Source organism: Dipodomys spectabilis, unplaced genomic scaffold (assembly GCF_019054845.1).
Source record: "Dipodomys spectabilis isolate Male_0828 unplaced genomic scaffold, ASM1905484v1 ptg000053l, whole genome shotgun sequence".
Lineage (NCBI taxonomy): Eukaryota > Metazoa > Chordata > Mammalia > Rodentia > Heteromyidae > Dipodomys > Dipodomys spectabilis.
This window is the reverse complement of record NW_024870730.1, coordinates 12,570,104-12,589,093: the sequence shown is the minus strand read 5'-3', so window position 1 is coordinate 12,589,093 and position 18,990 is coordinate 12,570,104. Positions and strand designations below refer to the sequence as shown.

At 37.4% G+C, this 18,990-nt stretch overlaps 1 protein-coding gene across 2 annotated transcripts in view; it reads right to left on the bottom strand.

Moving 5' to 3' along the window:
* Mdn1 (midasin AAA ATPase 1) overlaps nt 1-18,990 on the bottom strand; it is a 156,163-nt gene that overhangs the window by 96,559 nt on the left and 40,614 nt on the right. For both annotated transcript variants that reach the window (XM_042679510.1, XM_042679511.1), the window contains exons 16-27: nt 16,481-16,692; nt 15,322-15,425; nt 11,567-11,711; nt 11,020-11,116; nt 9,279-9,392; nt 8,019-8,166; nt 7,660-7,770; nt 5,377-5,528; nt 4,502-4,680; nt 3,735-3,943; nt 3,190-3,336; nt 1,275-1,416 (exon numbers count right to left, since the gene is read on the bottom strand). In XM_042679510.1, coding sequence (XP_042535444.1) covers nt 1,275-1,416; nt 3,190-3,336; nt 3,735-3,943; nt 4,502-4,680; nt 5,377-5,528; nt 7,660-7,770; nt 8,019-8,166; nt 9,279-9,392; nt 11,020-11,116; nt 11,567-11,711; nt 15,322-15,425; nt 16,481-16,692 — 1,760 coding nt within the window. The remainder of the gene's footprint in view (nt 1-1,274; nt 1,417-3,189; nt 3,337-3,734; nt 3,944-4,501; nt 4,681-5,376; nt 5,529-7,659; nt 7,771-8,018; nt 8,167-9,278; nt 9,393-11,019; nt 11,117-11,566; nt 11,712-15,321; nt 15,426-16,480; nt 16,693-18,990) is intronic.

Here is an 18,990-nt window from a genome sequence, read left to right as displayed (position 1 = left end):
ACTACTATAAAAGCTCCTAACTAAAAGTCTCAAATCAATACGTTTCTGACTTGCTCATTTGAGTCATCCTTTCCTACAATCCACCTTAAGGGTCCAGAAACAAGTCCTATCACAATAAAGATCAAAACCTGGTCAGGTATAAGTGGCTCATGCTTACAATCTTAGCTATTTAGGAGGCATATACCTGAGGACTGCAGTTCAAAGGTAGCCTGGGCAGAAAAGTCAGTGACATTTATCTCCATTAACTACCAAAAAGCCAGAAGTGGAACAGTAGTTCAACTGAGATTGTTCCAGGAATGGCACCAAAAAAAGAGGGAAAAAAAAAGGCTCCCAGGAACTCTAATTTTCTTATCCCTGACAAGGCTCTTTGACCAAATTGGAGATAATGATCAACCCAACCAACCAGTTTTGACCTCTGCTCAAATTTGCTTGACTATACATACTTCTTGCTACTTAGATTATTATTACCCCTATTTAATAAGGGAAGAAACAAGAGCAGGTCTTGTTAGCTCCTAAGAGTATAAGATACTAACTTTGTCCCCCACATCCCACCCACCAGAGCTTTCTCAGTATGGCTGTACTGAATAAATTCCTCTCCTACCGCGTTTGGGTTCAATGAAGAGACCTGTTTTGTTGGCTGCTCCAAGATTCTAATTTAAAACCTCCTGAGAGACATAAGAGCCAAGAGAGACAGAAACAAATAAACAAAAAGAGAGAGAGAGACAAAGAAGAGAGGAGATAGGGAAAGAAAGCCCCATGAGCTTGTTTTATTCTCCTCATTTATTATATAGTATCAAATTCTTTCAGCCAATTAAGTCCCAATGGCCAAAATTGAAACAAGCCTATCTATACTGCCAATAAAAAGCCAACAAAAGGAGTGACAATTGTCCAAAAAGAAATGTATTCATTCCTGACTTATCTAAACTGTAATCCCTCTATACATCATCTTTGTAATAACAGTAAGAAAAAACTTTAAAAAAGCCATCAAATCCTACCTGTGGCAACTTGAAGGAAAGCATAAAGACTTAAGGAAACAGGTTTTTCATGGAACATGTAAAACAATATGTACACTAACAACAATTTCGGCAGTATTTGACTTGGCAGATGACTTCGTTTTACAATAAAAGTATTTCATTGAGCCTAGAATGGTGACAACAAGACAATAATCCCAGCAATTGGGAAGCTGAGGTAAGATCATGAGTTTAAGTCTAGCCTGCACTACTACACAGTGAGAATCTGTCTTCAACAATCCAAACACTTAATTGAAAACATACCATCATTGGCTAAATGCTGCAACCAGTCATATTCCTTCTCCGTCTGCTCAGCCAATCTATATCGTTCAGCCCATCGGAACAGATCACGAAGAGTGATAAAGCCCTGCTTTCCAGCAAACACCGAAGAACTTCTGCGGTAGGACTATTAAAGTATCAAAACAAATGAGCAGAGGAGTTGGCTGCACTTAATGGAAAGCACAGAATACAACTCATAAAATTCTAGACAAATTTAAGCTCCCATTAAGAGTAATTTCATTCCACTAATATGTCCTGATAATCTTAATGGACGAATAACTGTCCCTCAAAAATGTTCACTCATGCATAAATAATAATAGGAATAAACAACATAATTCTGTATCTCATACAGAAAAAATATTTTAAAAATATGTGAAAGATGAAAGATCAGCCCTACAATGTAAGACCATACTATTAAAGAGTAGCAATTATTACTAACATTTTGTAATTTGACAATGTTTCTACAGATCAAACTCTTGATAAAGAACTTCAAAGCTAGACAACGTAGCTCACACTTGTGGTTCCTAGTTACGCAAGAGGAAGGCACAAAGAGGATTGCAGAGGTGAACCAGTTTGGCCTATGAATATAAATAAATAAATAAATGCCCTGCATGATGGTCTGAATATGTCAACCCAGGCACATAAGAAGAGTAAGTAGTTGGAATTATGCATCTCCTCAGAGTATTTTGTAGCCAAGAAAACAGGTAAAGGTTTAAAAAAAAAAAAAAAAGAAAAAGGATTCTAACAGCTGTTAGTTTTGTAATTAAAAAGCAACAACAATAACAAAAAAATCTTTGTCTGAACCTTTTACAGATTTCCCCTAACAGCATTAAAGAAATTCAACAGAAAAAAAAAAAAAAAAAAAGAGTAAATAGTTGGACTGTAACTTAGGCCAGCCCAGACAAAGTGAAACTTAATTAAAAAAAAAACAAAAAACCACACACACAAAAAAGCAACTTTTAAAATTCAATTAAATCTATATTAAAAAAAAAAAAACTGACATTATCACATACAACCTGCTAGGTCCAATATCCAGCACTGCAGTAAGAGGAAAAGCAACAACTACTGCTTAACAGGTAACAAAGAAGAATTCAACAAGTCACAAACTGATCCATTTAAAGTTTAAACCTGGATACAGTTGCACACAACTGTAATCCCATACTAGCTACTTGGAAAATGAAGGGAGGAGGGTCTCTAATTGAAGATCAGCACAAGTAACATTAAAAATAACTGTTAGCAGCTGGGAACCGGCCACTCTCACCTGTAATCCTAACTACTCAGGAGGCTGAGATCTGAGAATTGCAGTTAGAAGGCAGCCCGGGCAAAAAGTCTGTGAGACTCTCATTTCTAATAAACTACTAAGAAAATCGCTGAAAGAGGTGATGTGGCTTAAGTGACAAAGTGCTAGCCTTGAGCAAAAATTGCTAAGGACAGTACCCCAGCCTTGAATTCAAGCAAACAGGCAATCAGGCACACACCCACACCTGTTAACATTAAAAAATTGCATTTTTCCTCTGCTAAATATTCCAAAATTATACTCTAGTGGAATTAACAGAATACTTAAATATCAGAAAAATTTTAGGATGCAATAAGTTAATTTTAAAAATAAATTAAAAATGGGGGCTGGAGATTCAGTTCAGCTCATAAACTTAGATGTGAACAGAACGCATTTTAAAATAAGACTATAAGGGCTGAGAGTAGGGGCCCAGTGATATATTACTTGCCTAGTAAGCCATGACACTGAATTCAAATCCAGCTACCAATCAAAACAACAGCAACAATAAAATCTCAAGATTTCTACTCTGTAAATATATAGACTTGTTTTTAGTCTAAAGAAGCTGTTAAATTTTGATAACCAAATCTAATCAACACATCCACGTAAATCAAGTTCATGAAATACCTGAAGGTCCAACATGACTTTAACCAATTTGCTGCAATAGGATGGAGGCAAACTACATCGCTTGTGCAAGATTGTTTCCAACTCAGAACTAGGCAATTCATCAAAATGCAGTTCCACAAACCGATTCCTGAAGGCTCTGGAGAGCACCTAGAAAATGAACAGAACTTTTCAGCTAGTTCTGTAGAGAGTCCTACTATTCACCATAATCACAGTAACTTGTTTCATTCTTTTTTTTGTCGGTTGTGGGGCTTGAACTCGGCCTGGGTGCTGTCCCTGTGCTCTTCAGCTCAAGGCAAGCACTCTACCACTTGAGCCACAGCGCCAGTTCCAGTTTTCTAGTGGTTTATTGGAGGTAAGCGTCTCATGGACTTTCCTGCCCGGGCTGGCTTTGAACCATAATCCTCAGATCTCAGCCTCCTGAGTAACTAGGATTACAGGCCTGAGCCACCAGCACCTGGCTACTCCTTTCATTCTTAATGAAAACACTGTTTTATACTTAACACGGTATGGTCCTGAAAAGAAGGGTCAAAGTAAAGGAAACTCACTTTTCTGCCTCCATAAAGCCCAGGTGGATTTTGAGTAGCAAAGAGCATGAATCGAGGATGTGCTTTAACAACTTCCTGGGTTTCAGTTATAAGCAATTCACGGTTATCATCCAATAGTCTGTTTAGTGCCTCCAATACATCAGTAGGAGCCAAGTTTAATTCATCTAAGACAATCCAGTAGCCCTTTCTCATAGCATCAATAAGAACACCTACACAGAAATGAACATTCAGAATTAATGTAACAATAACAGGAATCATAAGTGTTTTTAATATCAATAAATCCTGTTATCATTATATTACATGAACATTGAGAATTAGTGTAATCATAACAGTGTTTTTAATATCAACAAATCCTAAGTTTTCATTATATTTACAAGGAAATTATTCCTTCTAGCTAGTTTTGGCCCCAAAATCTGTGACACTGTGGGTAAAAATCACAATTCAACCACAGTCAGAACTAGCATAAAGAATAACCCTTTCAGCTTTTCTCTGCAGTATTATTTCATAAAATTACAAAATTCTCGTCTACTCTAAACTTCCTTACTCTGTCCTTTGAATTTCTAAGAAACAAAGCAACAGTAAAAGTGCCCTCCTTATAATCTGGCAGTTTGCCTGTACATGCTTGAAATGATTAATGGGATCCAAGTAACTTTAGACCAGAAACACCGTCCCTTAAGAGGTCCACAGGCCTCAGTTAGAAATGATGACAACTAGTGGTATGCAGGTAAGTAGGAAAACCTACATTCACAATAAAATATTAACATTACCTTCTTTAAAAACAAGTTTCCCCGAAGAGTCAGATGTGTAACAACCAATGTACTCCTGAATATCTGTGTGTTCGTGATTATTAATTCGTACACAGTGGTTGCCAGTGGCTGCAGCCAACCACCGAATCAAGCTGGTTTTACCAACTGATGTCTCTCCCTGAATCAGCACTGGATAGGTTCTGCAAAAGATTATTCAGTAAGACAATTTTAAAAAGATCCACTGCAATAGAAAGACAAAAATATCCAGAAAATAGAACTGAAGAACTTTTTCAAAAAATGACTATCACAGAGCATTTTTTATATACCTATACACAGAGAATGATCTATGTAAAAAAGTACTGAAAATACTTCTAACCTCTCCAGCACTATTAGCATAATAAAAAAAATGCTTTAAGAAAGGCCAAAATAGTTTATGTCCATAAGTGCTCTTACCAAAAGAGTAACAATGCTCCTCTGTGCAACCAGAAATAATGCTTTGTGAGAAAAGTCCAATACTGACTTTAGAAAGTAACAATTTAAGCTGGGCACCGGTGGCTCACACCTTTAATCCTAGCTACCCAGGAGGCAGAAATCTGAGGTTCACAGTTCAAAGCCAGCCCGGGCAGCAAAGTCCATGAGACTCTTATCTCCAATTAACCACCAACAAACTGGAAGTAGCACTGTGGCTCCAGTAGCAGAGAGCTAGCTTTGAGCTGAAGAGCTGAGGGATAGCAGCCAGGCCCAGAGTTCAAGCCACATGACCAACAAAAAAAAAAAAAAAGAAAAGAAAAAATAACAATTCAAGAGGAAAAGAAATAGTGATAGAGAAGATGACTAGAGTATATTGTAAAAATGGAAACATTAATAAACAGCATCTGGAGAAAAAGCTTACATACCCAGCAGAGACCACACGGACTATATCTCTCAGGTTCAACTTAACAGAAGATGTCAGAACGTATGTCTCATCTATTGTAGGCTCCTTGTCTCCCACTGAAATCCAATAGCCTTCAACCTGGATGAGCCGACCTCCTTTGGGCTCTGGAATAGGCTGAAAGGTAAATTTGAAAATGGCTCAGTCTCATGACAACTACGGTAGTCTCTAAGAGCTGGAATTAGGAAAAGAAGCTATAAAAATGCTTTCCTAACTAAGATGCAAAGTTAAATATGAACATAAAATTACTTTGAGGAATGTGAAGAAAATGTGGTCATAAACTGATTTTGAAGTCAGGATGGGACTAAGTGTCTTTGAGGGAAAAGGAGGATAAAATTTTTCCCCATACAAGATGATTCATTTCCCGCAAGAATTTGTATTTCCTATATACCAAACTCCCTTCATCCCCCAAACTGGGCCAGTTATAACAAAGGAAAAAGACTGCATTATTACATTTTTGATCCTGTAGAGAAGAATTTTACTGACTTTTTAGACTAAACTTTAATGGAAAATACAGATAATGAAATAATCTTCCCAAATAAGGTATTGCTAAGTTGAATTGTACAATTTTACAGATAAAAACAGTTGAATTGCTCTGCATAAATTCTCTTCTATAAACCTGGCCACACTTGAAACTATCTGTCCAAGTCCCAATTTGAAGGGTCCTTAGTGAGGGCAGGGGTGGGGGTGATCTTTAAGCTTCCATTACAACAATGAAGAGCACATGCAAAAAAATGAGTAAATGGACAAGACTTGTATGTAATTGCACCATCAAAACAGGTCATTCCCTTTGTACACTAATAAAACTGTTTTTAAATTTTATATACTAATTATACTTTCGGTCAGAGAGCAGGACTTGATTTGGTACTTGCTGCTTTTGTTCATTGGCTAGTGCTCTTCTAACTGAGCCATGCCTCAACCCCTTAAGTATTTTTAAAAAATAAACCCTTGCCGGGCGCTGGTGGCTCACGCCTGTAATCCTAGCTACTCAGGAGGTTGAGATCTGAGGATCGTGGTTCAAAGCCAGCCCGGGCAGGAAAAACCGTGAGACTCCTATCTCCAATAAACCACCAGAAACCCGGAAGTGGCGCTGTAGCTCAAGTGGTAGAGCGCTCGCTTTGAGCTGAATAGCTGAGGGACAGCGCCCAGGACCAGAGTTCAAGCCCCACGACCAACAAAAAAAATAAAAAATAAACCCTAATAAAAATAGTAACAATTGTTTACCATATGCATGTGTGTATACGGATATATGTATTTATATTGTTTATTGAAAGATAAAGTCCAAAATAGTTCAAATTCCCAACAGTACTCTCTCTCTAATGAAAAATCAGTTTCTCAGTCTCTCTTATTAACATATTTACTCTGTAATTTCCTGTCAAACTCAAGTAGCAGTTGTTTCTACAGCGGCTCCTCTCTCTTTGCACAAGCTCAATAATCACTTAGAAGGACTGTATAGATAATCTTTTGAGGGAACCATCTAGTAAAAATGTTGCCCTTATAAAAATTTAACAAAAAAAATTTTTTTTGTGCAAAAAAACTGATTTTGGTGCAAAATCAAAAAGTTATCCCAGACAGGCTAGAAAAACTAGGGCTAGAAATGTAGCACAATGGTACATAGTTTGCCTATTATTTATGAGGGCCTGAATTTGATTGCCTTCACTCTCCACCCCAAACAAGGGAAATTAAGGATATCCATCTACATGGAGTTACTTACAAAAAGGCAACTTGAATTTACAACATCAACAAACACACACTATCAATTGAATACATGAAAAAATAAAATTTAGGCAGGCACTGGTGGCTCATGCTTGTAATCCTAGTTACTCAAGAGGTTGAGATCTGAGAATCATTAGTTCAAAGCCAGCCAGGGTAAGAAAGTTTATGAGACTCTTATCTCCAATTAACCACCAGCCCAGAAGTGAGGCTGTAGCTTGAAGTGGTAGAGCACTAGCCCTAAGCAAAAAACCTCAGGTATAGTGCCCAGCCCTGAATTCAAGCCCCATGACTGACAAAAAGCAAAAGAAAACAAAACAAAATATATACATTATAATTTAGCTGTAAAGGGGTAACTGTAGGAGTTGAAACTCGTAAGAATTAGAACTTAATATCCACCTAATGGTAACATTTCTGTAATCATTAACTTTTTGCAGTAGAATCCTTTTATAATTAAAAAGTTTTGTGAAAATAAATTAAGCCAAAACTTTGAGAATTCATCCTTTCCCTTATATTACAAAGTCAAAGAATTTACCTGTTTCAGCAAACCTTTGACATTGCCAGAGATAATGTGTTGACAAATAAGCTTCTGAACCACAGGGTATGATGTCCTATCAAGTTGTGTTAAGAAACCCAAACAAAAGCCCTATAGAGAAAACGGATACACATAATGTAAGTTGCCCCTCTGTAATAACTGAAACAATACTCAATATTTTGGGTAGTGCTATTTCCCAGAACACCTTTTAAACATGATAATGTGGTAGAAAAAGGGAATGTGGTGCTGGGCTAATCTGACAAAGAAGCACTGGCAAATGTGGTATATTCCTCCCATTCTCTCCTTCCCATGGGGAGCCCATCTACCCAGCTCCTAAATCAAACAGACTTTAGAAAGACCTCATATAGAGAGCGCTGGATACTGCCACATGGGTTGGAAGCTGCAAATCGCAAGGCCCTGCAGAGAGTCCGAAGGCTGTAGTGAGGTCTGTGGCCAGTTCCATCCACTAATTTGGTACCAGATTCTTTCCGTAAAGCTGTGTAGAAGCTACAAAAAGAATGCAGTCCACAGAGGTTAATAGGACCACTTAACTTGAGGGGATAGGTGGGGTTGGGAGAGATGGGGAAGAATGATGAAAGGAGTCAAGATGCATTGACATGTAGAAATCAACCACCTTGGAACAACTAGATAGACAGAAAGAAACAGGGTTGGGGGGCAGGAAGGAGGGGATATGGCAGATAATCTCAGTGGTAATGTGTGCTTATTAGCAAGTTCATGGACCAGGTTCTGATTCCCACATTCACATAACAAAAAGGTGGTGGTGATAGAGCTATGTGGGAAGATGCCATGGGAAAAAAACACAAAATGTAAAATAAAATGTTAATATGATTCTATTTCAACCATTTACGTACTGTATTTTTCAGGAGGACAAAGAGAAAAAGAAATGATTTGCCCAGAATGACACAATTAACTTTTAGCTTCTAGAGCCAACATTAGAATTTAGATTATTTAGGAAAAATCACTGAATTCTTTCTATATGGCACACAAAACACAGTGACTCACATTAAAGCAGCAAGTCATGGTACTATTTTTTGCTAGGTCTCTATTATTCTAGACCTAACTTGATAAATTATGTGGCCTTTTGAAAATGAAGGTATGGCTCAGATGACAGAGTGCTAGGAAGGAGCAACAAAGCTGAGTGAGAGCTTAGGACACATGGACACACACACACACACCCTATATGGCCTTCACACACACACACACACACACACACACACACACATACACACACACATACACACCCCCATATGGCCTTCCTCTTCGTAAATTACTTATCTATAGAAGGCAAGGTAAGATTTGATCAAGACAGATAAAAATGCAAAACATTTATATCAAACCTAAGAAAAACTCTAGTTATGAATACAGAAGTAATCAGGAGAGCAGTATCTGATTACACATCCTCAAAGTAGTGGTTCTAAGCTTTATATGCACTCTCCTTAGGAAAACCTAAGGGAGTTCATATAAAGATATAACCTTAAAATGAATCTACACAATTTTTCTGTAACATTTCTCCAGTATAAGCAAGAAAAAGGAGAAAAAAAGTTTGTACTTGAAATAGTTATGAAGAAAAGTAAATAGACAAGCGAGAGAAAACCTACTTTATGATTCCTTGCACAATGTTCTTGCTCACACTCAATCCTTTTAGATAATCCAGAATAAGAATTTGTAAGTCTTCTTTACACTGCAATTCTTCTACATAAAGTTCAGTGAATCTGTAGGTTATTAAATAACTGTTTTTAGAAAATTAATACAGCCATACTGAAAATAGAAAAATATGAAACAGAAGATATAAGCTCATTTTAAGTGCCTGTAAACTACAAGTGTCACTTGAGATACAAATAAACCATAAGGAAATAAAAATGAAGCTGCTTCTATAACAATATTATCTTCTATATGTAAGCCTTGAATTTACACAGCTAAGACATCTATTTTCAGAAAGTATTTTTTATTTTAAGTGTAACAAAATTATGTGCAAAAAAAAAAAAAATCTATTCACCACCAAAAACAAAATGATAGCAGGGCACTGACTGGTGGCTCATGCCCATAATCATAGCTACTCAGATGCTGAGATCTGAGATCATGGTTTCATGGCAGCCTGGGTAGGAAAGTCTGTGAGAATCTTATTTCCAATTAACCACCAAAAAACGGGAAGTGGCGATGTGGCTCAAGATACAGAGTACTGGCCTTGAGTTAAAAGCAGCTTAGGGACAGTACCCACGTCCTGAGTTCAAGCTCCAGAAACAACAACTACAACAAAAACCAATTGGTGCATCAGAAGAAAATGCATACTTTAATGGTTCTTCTAAAATTTCCCTGTGAAAATTGCTCTTATAATAGAGATAAGAAATCTAGCTTGCTCCAACATTTTAGAAACTGAAATCAAACAAAAAGTTACAAAAATAACCTGGTCATTTATCTTTTCTTAAATGTTACATAAACTACCAAAATTAAGGACTTTGCTCATGTCAGTGCTCAGTGATGAAAGAAACATAAAAGGCCTTAGGACAGGGCACTGTGGCCCTTATCTATAACCCAGATGATCAAGAGGCAGAAATTGGGAAGATAGAAGCTTAAGGCCATCCTAACAAACAGCAGGATCCTCCCTCAATAAATAAGATAATTATGGTGGTGCATCCATTTGAAATCATCTATGTTGAAGGTTTCAGATAAGAAAGCAAACCACCACTGGCAGATAGCCTTGGGAAAAATACAAGAACCTATGTAAAAAGTAACTAAAAGTGAAAAAGGACTAAGTGGAAACCCCAGTACCACAGGAAAAAAGTCTTATAATCAATTTCATCAAAAAGAACCAGATTCTCAAAATGCACTAATGTGGGCTGGGAAGGTGGCTCAGTGGTAGAGCGCTTGCCTTGCATGCCTGAGGCCCTGGGTTCAATTCCTCAGCACCACATAAGCAAAAAGAAAAAGCTGGAAGTGGTGCTGTGGCTCAAGTGGTAGAGCACTAGCCTTGAGCTGAAGAGCTGAGGGACAGCGCCCAGGCCAAGAGTTCAGGCCCCATGACCGGACCCAAAAAAAAAAAAAAAAATCAAAATGCACTAATGATTTTTATGCTATGGAGGAAATATTTCTAATAGAGGACTTCCTGAACAATCTGTGTGTTCAACAGTCTTCATGAGTTATTAAGTTTCATACTAAAAACAAAGAAAAGGTTTCTATGATATTATTAGATTTTTTTCATGCCTACAGCCTATAGAAAGCATAGAAATTGAACAAAGCAGGAAATTAAGAATACTGTTTTTATTGGAGAACAAAAAACTGTAAACATTATCTTGAAATTGGTTAACACAACCAATAAACAAAGAACTTTAAAAACTTCACCTGTTTCTTATTCCTGGTGGCAGATTTCTTTTGCCCACGTCAGTAGCTGGATTCATGCATGCAAATAAACGGAAATCAGGATGACGAACCAGTGGTTCTGTTAAGAAAAAAAATCAGAAATTCTCAGCACTCTGGTGAAACAAGTGATAAGCCACAGGACCCTAACTCCACCAAACCTCAGGCTCAACAACTATACCTCAGGATCAGCCTGGTTGTATGGGCTGTTCACAATTTCACTGCCTTCTCAGAAACCTATGACCACTTGTCATACCTTTACATACAAATCAAACTTAGGCTGCCAATCCAGTATTTTACATATCTGTTTATTATTTCTCAATCACCAGTATTTATTTTATCAAAGTATGTGTTTATTACTTAAAACTCAACTGCACTGACACAAAGTATCTTATTCTTTGTGCCTTCTCTATACTACAACCAGCTCAATATACTTTGTGGAACCTAATATGTAAGGTATGAACAAATTCTCCTGGAAGAGGCATGTAGTCCACCCAATCAAAGTGAAACCACAAAGGAATCAAATTCTTACCTGTGTCGCCTCGATCCAGTAACACTAGGGAGCCAGAGGAACCTTCAAGCAAGCCACTTAGACATTCTAATGTTTCAGGAGCAGCCAGATTAATCTCATCCAACAAGATCCACTCTCCTTTCTTTATAGCCTGAGCTAAAGTGCCCTAAAAGATGATGAAAAAGTTAAGATTTCACTTCAAACAAAGATAGAATTACCATCTATATGGTGCACTTAAAGAAGCTGCTGTCACACTAAATAAAAAAAAGTTACCAAGAGCAGTTATATTTGCTTTGTGAGAAAGTAAAGGGCATAATTTTTCCAACAAGTCACAGAATTAAGGCCAAGTTAATTTTGAGCAAATCCAAAAGGTCAAGTCGTACATAGTGAGGAATAATTCTTTCATTACACAAATGTTCAGTTAAATTGTAACATATGATGTATTCAGGTATATAAAGGCACCCCAAATAATTACACAGATAGGCTATGAATATATGTCAGACCAGATAAAAGTCCAAATCAAGAGTATATAGGAGTTGAGAGACAGTCTTTCCCAGTTGCTAAAGAGTATCAAAATCAATATTTATTTAGCTGTATTCTATTATCTGTTATCTCTTCAAGTTCTATTTCTAAGAATAGTAAAAAAAAAAAATCTTATAATCTACCCAGCTGACACATCAAAACCTGTTTTACTACTTTATACTTTAATGCTGACTCTACAAAAAAAAAAAAAAAAAAAACACCAACAAATTTAGCTGAAAAAAAAACAGAACAAATGTATTAACTCCAGTGTTTTAAATCATAAAACTCAAGTATTCAGATACTGCCAAAGGTGATCTACAAATTAAATACAATCCCCATAAAAATGCCTATGACATTCTTCACCAAAACAAAGAAAACAATCCAAAATTTCATAAGGAAAAACAAAAACCATGAATAGCCAAAACAATTTTAGGTTCCCCCAGCCCTGAAAAGAAAAAGGAAATGCTGGTATTATCACAATTCCAGACCTCAAACTTGACTTCAGAGGTGTAATAACAAAAACAGGGTGGTAATGCCATAAAAACAGGTCCAAAGAAGAATGAAACAGACTAGAAGACACAGAAATAAACCCATATATTGATAGCTATTGATATTCAATAAAGGAGCCAAAAATGTAAGTTGAAAAAAAATAGCATCTTCAATAATTGGTGATGGGATGCCCATATACAGAAACCTAAAATTGGATCCTTGTTTTTCACCATGAACTAGTATCAACTCAAAGTGGATCAAAGACCTCAATGTCACACTTCAAACTCTGAATCTACTTCAAGATGGAATAGAAGAAACATTAGAATTTATAGGTATAGACAGGAACTTTCTGAAAAGTCCCAGAAGCACAGCAAATAAAAAGAAGCTTGATAAGTGGGATTATATCACACTTTTGCACAGCAAAGGAAAAAACAAAATTAGAATAATAACCAACCCCAGAATGGGAAAAAAAATCTTTACCAGCTATGTATATCTTACACAAAGATATAATATCCAATATATACAGGGAGCTCATGGAACTCATCTCCCCCTAAAATGAAAAAAAATAATCAACAAAGGAGCAAAGGAACTAAATAGAGACTTCTCAGAGGAAGTAGTAAGAATGGCCAATAGGGGCTGGGAAGGTGGCTCAGTGGTAGAGCACTTGCCTTGCATGCTCGAGGCCCTGGGTTCGATTCCTCAGCACCACATAAGAAAAAAGCCCTAAGTGGCGCTGTGGCTCATTTGGTAGAGCGCTAGCCTTGAGCTGAAGAGCTGAGGGACAGCGCCCAGGCCCAGAGTTCAGGCCCCACGACCGGACCCAAAAAAAATAAATAAAAATTTAAAAAAAAAAAAAAAAAGAAAAAAGAATGGCCAATAAACATGAGGAAATTCTCAACATTTTCAGCCATAAAAGAAATCCAAGTCAAATTAACACTGAAATTCCATCTCCCCCCAGTTAGATTGGTCAATATAAAGAATTCAAAGAAATGCTTGTGGGGACGTGGAAAAAAAAGGAACTCTATTACATTGTTGTGGAAATGCAAACTAGTACAACCACTCTGGAGGGAATTTGGGAGAGTCCTCAAAAAATGAACTAGAACTACCCTATTGATATAGCCACACTACTCTTGAGCATCTACCCAGTTCTTTACAAGTCAGGGTACATCCATGTTCATTTACAAGAGCCAAATTATGGAAGTAACCTAGATACCCTACAGTAGATGAGTGGATCAAGAAAATGTGGTACATACACACATGTGGAATCAATTGCAGAGATATGGATGTACTTAGAACAAGTCATATTAAATGTAGCCAATATTAGAGACAAATGGCACTTTCCTCTCATATGTAGAATCTATATTTAAAATATAGAGTACCCTATGTATTTACATATAAACTGACTAAAAGAGGTTATAAGAAGGGAGGAATGCAAATGCGTAACTCCGCTGAACATCTAAAGTACTATTTATCAATAAGTGGAACTTTTTATTGTTTTGTTTTTTTCTTCTTTTGGGAGGTGGGTAAAGGCAGGGCACAGGAATAGAGGGAAGAAGCAAATGCAGTCAATGTATTCAATATACACTATGTTAAAAATAAATCATCTAACTTGTGGGTAGCGATGAAGTGTGAAAATGGGGAAAAGAGAAGGAAAGGGTGAAAACGCCCAACCAGCACTGTACTCATAACCTGATAATCCGACATAAAATTGTAAACCCTTTGTACAACTCCTTAAAAATAACAATTGAGAGACACAGAGAGAGAGACTTGACTCGAGTGGCTGTGGTATTTTATTTTAGAAATAATCATACTAAGTATAAATGAGCAAATATCCCTACTTCACCAACGTTCTCTTTAAAAACACCAATTTAAGACTCCTACATGCTTAATAGGATGGTGAAAAGAGTCTCATAAAAGTATTTTTAAAACAAGACAATAAAGACAAATTATAAATATTTAATCAAGTTGACCCTTTGCTAACAGGATCATATGATAGCAGTAGAGATAACCAAACAATACTATCAAATATACACTGGGATATGAATAGACATCTCTATGTCTGCTTAACACTCCCTCCAACCATGTCAATCTAACACCCCCTCAAACTTGGTCTCTGCCATATTTACAATTAAGCTGACAGTTATGTTCAACCTTTTGCTTATTTATGTGTATTCCCACTGCCTGTAGCAGGATAAACATACAAACTTCAAAGTGTAAAGCTAGCTATTTGTTCTCAATTGTATCTTTAAAATTAGTAAATGTGCCAGCTGCTTATGCTTGTAATCCTAACTACTCAGGACACTGAGATCTGAGAATCACAGTGTTAGTTAGCCTGGGCAGGAAAATCCATGAGACTCTTATCCCTAATTAGTGAAAAAAGCCAGCTGTGGAGCTGTGGTTCAAGTAGTAGAGTCCCAACCTTCAGCGAAAAAGCTCAGGGACAGCACCCAGTCTCTTAGTTCAAACCACACAATGGGCACACACTCACACAAAAAGGGAACAATGTGGTGGTTCAAGGCTATAATGCTAGCTACTCAGGAGGCAAAAATCAAAGGACAGCAATCCAGTCAAGCTAGAAAAGTCCTTGAGAGTCTATCTCCAATTAAGTAAAATGATGCAGGTGTGCCTCAATCATTAGAGCACAAGCCTTGAACAAAAACAAAAACTAAGAGAGCTCAAGGCTCTGCCATCAAGCCCTGGTATCAGAAAATGGTGGTAGTGATGATGATGATGATAAGTCCCTTCATCTAAATAAAGCAAAATACCTCCACAAATGCAAACAATAGTGCATTTTCAGTCATTTTCATCTGTTGTTGGGCATGGTTGAGTCTAAGACCAAAAGCTTCCCATTTCTCCTTTAGGAGTAATCCTAGGAAAGAATAAAGACACGAATAAAAAATAAAGACAAATCTTTTGAGTTATAATGTTTTCTGTACATCTGTTAAGCACATAAAAGCCAAATGATTAAGAAAATAACCAAAAACTAAGCACTTTAGGGAAAACTATAAAGAACTAAATCACTGGGCAACACCGGTGGTTAACACCTGTAATCCTAGCTACTCAGGAGGCTCACATTTGAGCTGCACAGTTCAAAGCCAGTCCATGCAGGAAAAGTCTGAGACTCTTATCTCCAATTAACAACAAAAAGCTAGAAGTTGCCAGGCCCCGGTGACTCACAGCTGTAATCCTAGCTACTCAGGAGACTGAGATCTGAGGATCACGGTTCAAAGCCAACCCAGGCAGGAAAGTCCATGAGATTTTTTTTTTGTGTGTGTGTTTTGTTTTGGTTTTTTTTTTTGGGTCTGGTCATGGGGCCTGAACTCTGGGCCTGGACGCTGTCCCTCAGCTCTTCAGCTCAAAGCTAGCGCTCCACCACTTGAGCCACAGTGCCACTTCTGGCTTTTTTCTTTTTGCTTATGTGGTGCTGAGGAATCGAACCCAGGGCCTCAGGCATGCAAGGCATGTGCTCTACCACTGAGCCACCTTCCCAGGCCCAAGTCCATGAGATTCTTATCTCTAATAAACTACTAGAAAACCAAAGGGGTGCTGTGGCTCAAGCAGTAGAGCACTTGCTTTAAGCTGAAGAGCTGAGGGACAGCACCCAAGCCCAGAGTTCAAGCCATATAACCAAAAAAAAAAAAAAAAAAAAGCTAGAAGTAGAGCTATAGCTCAAGTGCTAGAGCACATGCCTTGAGCAAAACATCTCAGGAATAGTGCCCACACTTAGCATTCAAGCCCCTTTATTATTGGCACTCACACATAAAAAAATCAGTAAAACTCTAAGTCAAGATGTGAACGAACATAGTGCTAATTATGGGTCAGTGATTATACTAATTAGTTCACTTGCATATACATATATATGTACCCTTAATTTGCTTTCCCACAGGCTGGGCATACAGCATATAACTCAGTAGTAGAGCTCACCTGTCTCACTCTCCTTTTCCTCCTTGTTAACAGCAGACTTGTGGACATGCTGCATCAGTTTGAGAAGATCATGCCAGCGTTTCTGTCTGTAACAGGTCTGAATGTGTCCCAAGAAAGTAAAGTTTTGTTTCTTAGAAAAGGTCTTGACAAAGAGCTCCTCAAATGTCTCACGTAAGGGTAGCCAAATAAGTTTATGGTCCACTGGCTTATAACTGAAACAAAAGCCAAATGTCATGTACAAACTTCTAAAAGAAATCAGAAAGCAGAACTCACAAAAATAAAAATCAATCTATGTTATGGTTTATGCTGTAATATAAATATACATACATATTTACATAAAAAAGTAAGATTATAAATAATTCTCTTACCCTAAGTGTTGAAGATAAACAAATGTTAAGTAGATTATGAAAATTTGAAGCTAGGTCCAGTAGCTCACATCCATAATCCTAATTATCTATATATCTATAATCCTAATTACTCAGAAAGCTGGATTCTGAATTTCACAATTCAAAGGTGGCCCAGGCAAGAAAGTCTGAGACTCTTATTTCCAATTAGCCACTAAAAAGTGCAAAGTGGAGCAAAAAGCTCAGGGCCAGCACTCTGGACATCAAAAAAAGAAAAAAAAACAACTGAAATTTCTAACTCGAGAATAAATTATTTCTGTTATTGGAACATTTAAAACAACATGTATGCATGGAACTTAAACAGAAACCATGTTTTGTATTTACTGAAAATTTTTCAGAAGTCAGAAACAGTAACTTGAACACATAATTCCAGCTACATGGGAGGAGTAGGTAGGAAGTTTTTGTACTGCAGGCCAGCTTTGGGTAGGGTATGTAAGATCCTATCAAAAAGCAATAAAGTGCTGGGCCTGGTGGCTCATGCCTGTAATCTTAGCACTCAGGAAGCTGAGATCTGATGTGGTCTATAGCCAGCCTGGGCAGGAAAGTCCAAGAGACTCTTATCTACAATTAAATACCCCAAAAACCAGAAGTGGAGCTTGCAAAAGAAGCTCAGGGTCAAGCCCTGGGTTCAAGCCTCATGATTGGCACATAAAAAAATAACTACAAAAACCCAAATGGCTGTAAGTATGACTCAAAGTGGAGCACTTCGATAGCCCCAGACAGGTGCAAAAACAAAAAACAAATGGATGAGTTATGAATCAAAGTGTAGCACTCCGCTAGCACGTATAACACACACACACACACACGCACACACACACACGCACACACACACACGCACGCAAAAAACAAATGGATGAGTTATGAATCAAAGTGTAGCACTCCGCTAGCACGTATATACACACACACACACACACACACACGCACGCACGCAAAAAACAAATGGATGAGTTATGAATCAAAGTGTAGCACTCCGCTAGCACGTATAACACACACACACACACACACACACACACACACGCAGAGTTTTCAGGACGTTTTAGAAAAATACAACAAAATGATAAATCTATATTTTTCCAGTTGGAAACGATTATTGCCAATGGAAGAAAAACTAGAGGAGAAAAATATTAGTGGGGGAAGGGATACACAGAAGTTCTATCTCAGGAAATGGTTTGTGGCCATCCAAACCTTATCTTGCAGTTCTTAGTATTTAGATTTTTCTTACTCCTTAGCTTACTCCAAATTTCTCTAGCTAGGGAATAAATTGATTTAATATTGGAGTAAAATAAGGTAATTGCACCAACGCTGGTCTTGCTTAAAGGTTATTCAAGCAGAATGAAATGCTTCTGGAAGTGAGAAAGACAGAAAGTGAAAGCTAGTTGTGTGTATATATTTTCAAGTCCGTTTCTAGAGAAAAATATGGGAATTTCAATCTCATTTTCACTTCCCCTAAAGCACTAGCACCTTGAAAAAGCCAATTCTTTCTTTCACTCTAAAAATTTACTGAGTACCTAATGTGAGTATAAAGACAACAGCACTGACAAGGTCATGTTTTACTATAGCTTACAGATGAAAGAGAATTAAAAGGTGAAAAAGCTAAGTTCATTTGAATAAATGAATGAACTCAACATACGTATTCTCATTTCCTTATACTTAAGTCAATTATCTTTTGTCTGGAGAAGTGTTTCTTGAGATCTTTTCCCTTGTTATGTTACTTTACGTAAAACAGTAGCTTAAGTGCTGTTAAGAGTAGAGTTAAAGGAAATTGGATGATAGACCGGGTTATTTGATAGTTTACATATCACTGTCAGGCCAGCTTGGCTGTAGAGGAGACATCAGAAAGATCTATGAACAAGTCAGTGAAGTGGATAGCAAGAAATGAAAGGAAGAGGAAGAGTGAGTGGAAACTCACTCTTGGGTGCATCACAGCAGAAAGAATGCCCAAGGCCAGATGAGGAAGGGTAAGTTTAGGGCCCAAATAAATCCTCTGGGTTATATTCCCAATGGTCTGAGAAATCAATGGATGGATTTGAGGAGAGTAGCATGGCCTGATGTCACTCTAGGGGTCCATTTTCCCTGGGCATAGTGTTAACATCTAGACGTGTAGTT